This window comes from Falco naumanni, chromosome 23 (genome assembly GCF_017639655.2).
Source record: "Falco naumanni isolate bFalNau1 chromosome 23, bFalNau1.pat, whole genome shotgun sequence".
Taxonomy (NCBI): domain Eukaryota; kingdom Metazoa; phylum Chordata; class Aves; order Falconiformes; family Falconidae; genus Falco; species Falco naumanni.
This window is the reverse complement of record NC_054076.1, coordinates 15,249-22,351: the sequence shown is the minus strand read 5'-3', so window position 1 is coordinate 22,351 and position 7,103 is coordinate 15,249. Positions and strand designations below refer to the sequence as shown.

The following is a 7,103-nucleotide window of genomic DNA, read 5'->3' as shown; positions in this document are numbered from 1 at the left end:
GGCCCAGGGAGAGCCCAGGTCTTGGCCAAACTGCACCAGGCAGTCTGGACACGGGCTCTCTTACTGCCGCAGGGCTGCAGGTATTGCCCAGGGTCGTGCAAAAGCGTCCCATTGGACATGGCATGGGCACTTTGCTCGTGGCTGTCTCTGATTGCATCCCTGGTTTTTTCTTCCCCCTCTTTGGTTCTTCTGGAGCTTGCTGCAGCCAGTGCAAGCAGCCCCTGCGGTGTGGCTGGAGCACCGTGCGCAGGCAGCGCAGCGGAGGAGCGCAAACCTGGGAGGGGGTGGGGGGTGTCAGCAGGTTGCCCACACAACACAGATGGACATGGGAAACTCGCTGCTCACAGAGAGGCCGTTGCGCCTCTTTGTTTTCCCCACTAACTGTTGTTCTGGTGTCTTGCAGGCACAGAAGAATAAGGCAGGATGGATGTCTATGACCCTCAGATGCTGAATGTTGCGCTCTTTGGAGGTTTGATGGTGGTATCGGCCATCGGGATCTTCCTGGTGTTCACCTTCGCGGAGAAGGTCCTCCGTCCTTCTGAGGAAGCCTTGGCCAAGCAAGGCAAAGGGCTTAAGAAGACTCAGCAGAAGGAAAAAGAGAAAAAGAAGAAAGGGGAAGCTGTTGAGAAAAAAGGAAAAGGAAAGAAAAATCAAGAGAAACCTAACGGAAAGGTCCCCGAGGCACACCAAAGTGCTCCAGTGGTCAGCTCTGTCACCATAAAGAAAAGCAATGTTCTTCCAGCCCATGAGGAGCAGAAGCATAATGGACCTGTCAAGAAGGCGGCTGCATCCAAGAAGAGCGAGCCAGGTAAGGCCAAGTTCCTCTGCATATATCCCCGTCGGGTAAGCCGGCAGAGGGATCGGAGAAGGGCTGGAGTCATCTCGTTCCCTTAGCAAAGAGCTGGAAGGAACCTGCCTGGTGAAAGGCAGGAGATGACCTTGCTGCTCTGCATCACTGGCACCGCTGCGTGGAGCGACAGTCCCCCAGCGAGGCTGTGTCACGATGGAGTCCAGCTTCTGATGCCCACCATGTCTCTGCTCCCTGGCATGAGCAAAGCGTGCCCAGCTCCGTCTGGAATCGCTCAGTGTGACGGAGGGCGGTGGCAGGGTGGTGGGAGCAGTAGCAGAGCCAGGCAGAGGTGGCAGCTGGCTCAGGGAACGCTTGTCTGTGGTGAGCACCGTCCCCAGCGCTCGTCACATTGCTTTCAGTTAGAGAGGTATCAAACTTGGCTGTGGACATCTGGGCGGTTGCTGGCGTGAAATGGCAATTATGGGGTTGGAGTCAACTGAGGTGATGCTACTCAGCCCTGCCCATGGCTCGAGCGCTCCCAACCCCTCCTCTCTCCTCCCCAGCACCTGCGGACTCGGATGGGCCCCTCTACCTGCCCTACAAGACGCTTGTGTCCGCTGTCAGCAGCACGGTGTTCAGTGAGGGGGAGGCCCAGCAGCTCATCGAGATCCTGACGGAGAAAGCGGGCATCGTCCAGGACACCTGGCACGCGGTAGGGCTGCCAGCAGCGTCGTGTCCACCAGGGCTGGGCCAAGCCTCCGGGGGTGCGGAGGGGTGAAGGCAGCCCGTTTTCGGGCAGGCTGTCCCCCGAGGGTCAGCCTTAGAGACAGGGAGCTGAATTTTCCCCTGGAGCAGAGGGCAGGACCCTGTGTGTGTGGGGTGGAGGGGTTGGATGCGGAGGTGGTGGTCCCCGCTGATGTGCCACCCTGTGCCGGCAGGCCAAGCAGAAGGGTGACCCTGTCACTGTCCTGAAACGCCAGCTGGAGGAGAAGGAGAAGCAGCTCGCCACTGAGCAGGAGGCTGCAGCCGCTGCCAGAAACAAGGTGGAGGAGCTGAGTCAGGTAAGTGCGCGCAGCCCTCCCGGCACCCCTGGCACAGGCTCTGCGCCTCACGGCTCGCCGTGTGCCTCCCTCTCCCCGCGTCTTACCCGCCCTTGGAGGTGAAGCCCAGGGGTTCTCTGGGCCCTTCATCCATTTGCTGTTTTCTCCCCAAAAAGGGGAGGAGATGCCCACCTGAGCTCCTCTCCTGGGCCTGATCCAGCCCGGGGAGGCACGTGCCCTGTTGGCAGCCGCAGCAGGAGCGGGCTAAAGCCGTGCCCGTAAGAGACTGCAGCTTTCTGCTGCTCTATGGAGGACAGTAAAGCCCTTCTCATCTCTTGGCAGAGCCCCTGAGCTGAGAAGGTGTTGATCAGTCCCTTTTTAAGGAGCCTGGTGCTATTTACAGCCCCCTTGCCTGACTCAGCCCCTTGCCTCCACCTCTCGTTGGGTGTTGAAGTCAGAAGGGACCCCCGGCGCGTCGTGCTCAGCACCTCCTGCCCCGCAGCCGCCAGGACCCTGCTGCAGCAGGTCCATCTGCCTGCAGGCAGGAGAGGAGAGGGCGAAGCCACCCTGTGCACTGAGTGCTGTGCTAAACCCCGGCCTGTGCAGGCAGCCCAGGGCAGCGGCACGGCATCACCCAGCCGGCCGAGAGAGCATCCCTGCCTTGGCAGGGGGCGGAGGGGGGAGTCTGTGTTGGATTTGTGGGGGTGTTTTCTTTTTTTAGTTTTCCTGCTTTGCCGCAAACTTGATGTGATGATATTGATCCTGGGGCCGGGGAGGGGAATAAAATTCCAGGCTGTCACTCCTGTCTCTTAGCTGGCCCAATGTGGAACAACAGTGGCATCCAGTGGCCACTGAGCCCAAAGCTTAATGCAGGAGGAAATGGAAGTGCGGAAGGGTGTAGCTGGGCCTGGGGGCAGCGCCGAAAGGGTTACACTTCTTAAAGTCTTCTGAGCTAGGAGGCCACTTGGTTCGAGTCCCCTTAAAGCAGGGAAGTTCCTAGGCTGAGGACTGACCGGGTGGCTTCTCTCCTCGAAGGAGCTGGCGGCCGAGCGGGCCAAGGCGACGGCCGTGGAGGGCAAGCTGAAGGAGCAGCTGCTGGCCCGCGAGCAGGAGATGGCAGCGGTGCAGGCACGCATGCAGGCCAGCTACCAGGACCATGTCAGCGAAACGCAGCAGCTGCAGGGCAAGGTGAGCCCCACGCGGTGCTCTGCAGCTTCCTCCGCTGGCTGCCGGCTGGCCCTCGGTGGCAGCTGCCTGGTCTTTTGGAGAAGACCGAGGTGGACGAGGGGGCCAGAGCCTCGGGGAGGGGCGAGAGCCCCGCAGTGCTCCTGAGCCGTGGTGCTCACGCTAGAAGAGGGATGTGGGAGCATCCTCACGGGATGCAGCAGCCGCAGGGGCTGTCAGCATCAGCAGACACCTCGCTGTGGCTTCCTTGCCAGTCCCTCTTGCCCATGGAGTGGGCTCCTCAGGGGAGAGCTGAGGGGCTGGCAGCGGCGGCATTAACCCCTGTTGGTCTCTCCCTAGATCCGCACCCTGCAGGAGCAGCTGGAGAATGGCCCCGACACGCAGCTGGCTCGCCTGCAGCAGGAGAACTCCATCCTGAGTGATGCCTTCTGCCAGATCAGAAGTCAGATGGAGAGCAAGTAAGACTAGGGGTGGGGGTGGGGGGCAGAGCCTGGGGCCGCCCTCTGGCAAGCCCTGGGGGTGGCTGTCCATCATGATTGGCCACCCCCTTTCTTGAGGGTGCTTCTACAGACGCCCCAGCTAGCTGGAGGTAGAGGAGGGAGTGAGGAAGAGATTGCCAAATGGCTTTTGTGGGCCTGGCAGGGGAAACAAGGATGCTTTTCCCAAGTGGAAGGGCAGGGGAAGCCCTCTCTGCTTTGGAGTCACCTGTGCTGATGCTAGCGGAGGGGGCAGAGGGGACCAGAAGGCGCTGCAGCATTTCTCCACACTTCGGAGAGCTTGTGCTCACTAACTTCAGAAGAAATGTCGCTGGCTCTTTGATGGGAGCAGGTGCTGCAGAGAACCGAGACCTGCCTGGTGCATACGGAACAACCAGGAGCTAGGGGGAAGAATTTGGCACTCCTTTTTGTAGAAAGTCTGAAATGGCTGGTGATTAACAGTGGTCAATTAATTACAGAGCAGACTCCAGCTGCTTAGAGTGCTTTCTCCTGTGTCTGGGAACACAGATCCTTGCGTCTTCTATTTCATGAGAAAGGAATGTCTCCTGTGATGGAAACGGAGCTTTTGAAATTGATGTGTCAGCTCCTTCCACCCCATCCCTGAAGGACCAGGCGTGTCCGAGAAGCAGGCCAACACAACCGTTGAGATGTTTCAAGCCCTGTTATCAGGCCCACAGGAGGATGTGTTCCCCCTGGGTAACGCCAGGGATGCTTGACTGGCCTGCGGGCTGCAATAACGCTGCTTCTGTTGGTGCAGGCAAAACGCTGAGGTGGCCAGGTTACAGGAGTGGTGCGGCAAGCTGATGAACGAGCTCTCTGAGAAGTCAGAGGTGCTGCAGCAAGAGAAGCAGCTGAGGAAGAGCTGGAAGATGAAAGTGGCAGCCTTGGAGAGGCAGATGGAGCAGCTGCAGGTCAGGCAAGCGCCTGCAAACCTGCTCCCCCCGGGTGTGAGGGTGGGGGGGAAGCCTAGATGGTGCGCCGTGCTGGGTGGTAGCCTCAGGTGAGAGAGGAAACCCAGTGGCCCCTGCCAGCGGGTGCTCACGAGGACGTGGGTGCTCCCTCTCGACTCTGAAGCCCTTGGTGCAGGAGGTAGAGCTTGTGGCTTTGTTACTGTCACCGGGGTGTGGCTGGATTTGGGTTTTTTAGGGGTGTTTAAAGGACACCTCCCAGGTAGAGCCTCTGAGCACGCCGCTGGAGCAGTGGCGCATGGCTGGCTTGTGGCCACCGAGGCAGCTCAGTGGAGACCTGAGGTGACCCGAGATGTTTTGGAGGGGGGAGTGTCGCCAGACGGCCAAGGGAGACTCAGGCAGATGCCTTCTTTTGACTCCCATGTAGGAAAAACTAGGGAAAAAAAAAAAGAAAGAACCGGGGGCCAGGCAGCAAGCGAACTACAGGAGCGACTGAAGGTTACCCAGGACCAACTGGCCAAAGGGAGAATGAAGAAGTGTAAAGAACAGCTTCAGGAAACGGTACTGGTGGTGGCCACAGCCATCCCTCCCTTGGTGCTGGTGGAGGGCAGGGGGAAGCGCGTGTCAGGCAGTGGTTGAAAACCGGAGACAAGGTGGCACTTGCTGCCAGAAACCATCTGGGTGGCTTTTGGGAAGCTCTGGGAGCACAGGAGATGGTGGTCATGGTTCTCCCTTCTCAAAAGGCAGGACCTGGCCCATCTGTGAAACGCTTTGATGCTTGAGCTGCCACGAGAATAAGGTTGAGACCCAGTTGAGTAACCCACCTCTCTTTTCCTTCTCCAGGGGGAAGAGGACAGTTTGAAGGAAGGGACTTCAGCTTGATGAGTCTGTGACCTAGACCTTACTGTCAGCTTACCAAAATGCCTTACACATTCCTAAAACTAAAACTAAAAATATATGCCTGATTTACTGTAGAAAAAAGTTGCAAGCCATTCGTGACCTAAAACCTAGTTTTGAAACTTAAAAAAAACCCCAAACACAAAACCCCAACCAGTAAACACTGCAGGCATATGTTTGTAAGAAAATCTTCATACTGTTTTGTACAACTACCGTTTGTTCCCAAGGGCACCGCACCGACCACATCGGGGCAGGCAGAACCCACAAATCTGTGAAAAGGGAAGACTCTGTTTGTACATCAACTGGTGAAATTATTTTTTTTCGTTCTTTTTTACTTTTTTTGGTTTGTTTTGGGTTTTTTTTGTTTGTTGGAGTGCAAGAAGTGTGAAAGTGAGACCCAGCATGGAAGGAAGCCTCTCTTTGATGGGTGGCTCTTGGCACGTATCTTTTTGTGTATTTCTGGGTGTCGATGCATTTACAATGATGTAGTGAAAAGAGCTTATCCTTGCTTCATTTTCCCGGTTATTATTTACTAATTTTTTATTAAGTTTGCAAGCCAGCCAGGTGTTTGGGGTCACTGAAGAAGGACCCTGCTGTGGCCGGGAGCAGATCCTTTATTCCCCGCCTTGCTTGCTGTGCTGCAAACAGCCATCCCCTCTGTTTTTTCTCCAAGATACGCAAAGGAGAGAAGCCTTCCCTTCCAGCCACGAGTGTTCTCACACTGGCTGCACCCCGAGGTCCCCTGCCATGGGGTCAGGCTGAGCGTGGGGACAGGGCACAGCAGCACAGCCTCGCCAGCCCAGCGCAGGCTGCTCCTGCTCTCTTAAGCCTCAGCGCACCCCTGAAATTCTGTCCCTGCAGGTGCTGTGTGGTGGTGGTCCTTGGGCACTGCCAGGCTCTTCAGCCTTCTCTCTCCCCTTCTTGTGGCTTTCCTTTTGAAACTCCACACAAACCCACCCTTTTTTCCCCAGGTTTTCTTCTTTTTAAATATTTTTTCTTTTTTTTTTTTTTTTTAATTTCAAGTTGGTTTATTGGGAAATGGCAGAGACCACGTCACAGCTTGGTGCCTGCCTCCTCACAATAAAGCTGCTGAGCCCGGCGCTGACATCAGTGGGATTTGAGGAGCTGGTGGGGGGAAAAGGCCCCCAGAGTACTTGGTACCTCTGGGCTGTGTGAAGAACCAAGGCCAGGAAGGGGGATGAAGGCCAGACCCGCCTCCATTTTGTTCCCAGAGAAGTCTGCGTGTGCTCAGCCTCTATATTAGACACACCAGAGATTCCACGCAGGCAGGACTGGGTAGACACGTGTCCCTGTCCCCCCAGCACTGCAGCTTTGGGGGTCATGATGGAGAAGGGATGTGCAAATCACACTTGGGCTGTGGGGTATGTGCGTGACCTGTCTCTGATCAGGCAAGAAAAAGGGGTCCTGCTGAATTCTGGCTGAGGGAATGGCAAGCTGAGAGCCCACCACCCACCACCACCCCTACTGCCTGGTGATTAACAGTGGTCAATTAATTACAGAGCAGACTCCAGCTGCTTAGAGTGCTTTCTCCTGTGTCTGGGAACACAGATCCTTGCGTCTTCTATTTCATGAGAAAGGAATGTCTCCTGTGATGGAAACGGAGCTTTTGAAATTGATGTGTCAGCTCCTTCCACCCCATCCCTGAAGGACCAGGCGTGTCCGAGAAGCAGGCCAACACAACCGTTGAGATGTTTCAAGCCCTGTTATCAGGCCCACAGGAGGATGTGTTCCCCCTGGGTAACGCCAGGGATGCTTGACTGGCCTG

The 7,103-nt window shown here is 56.6% G+C and overlaps 1 protein-coding gene across 1 annotated transcript; it reads left to right on the top strand.

Moving 5' to 3' along the window:
- Nucleotides 1–651: 651 nt before the first annotated feature.
- On the top strand, nucleotides 652–4,516 carry LOC121080225 (ribosome-binding protein 1-like; the record flags this gene model as incomplete). Its single annotated transcript, XM_040578080.1, has 6 exons — nucleotides 652–808; nucleotides 1,354–1,502; nucleotides 1,729–1,851; nucleotides 2,866–3,018; nucleotides 3,355–3,473; nucleotides 4,270–4,516. Coding segments are annotated over 6 exons (948 nt in total), but the record flags the coding sequence as incomplete, so codon positions are not given.
- Nucleotides 4,517–7,103: the final 2,587 nt, after the last annotated feature.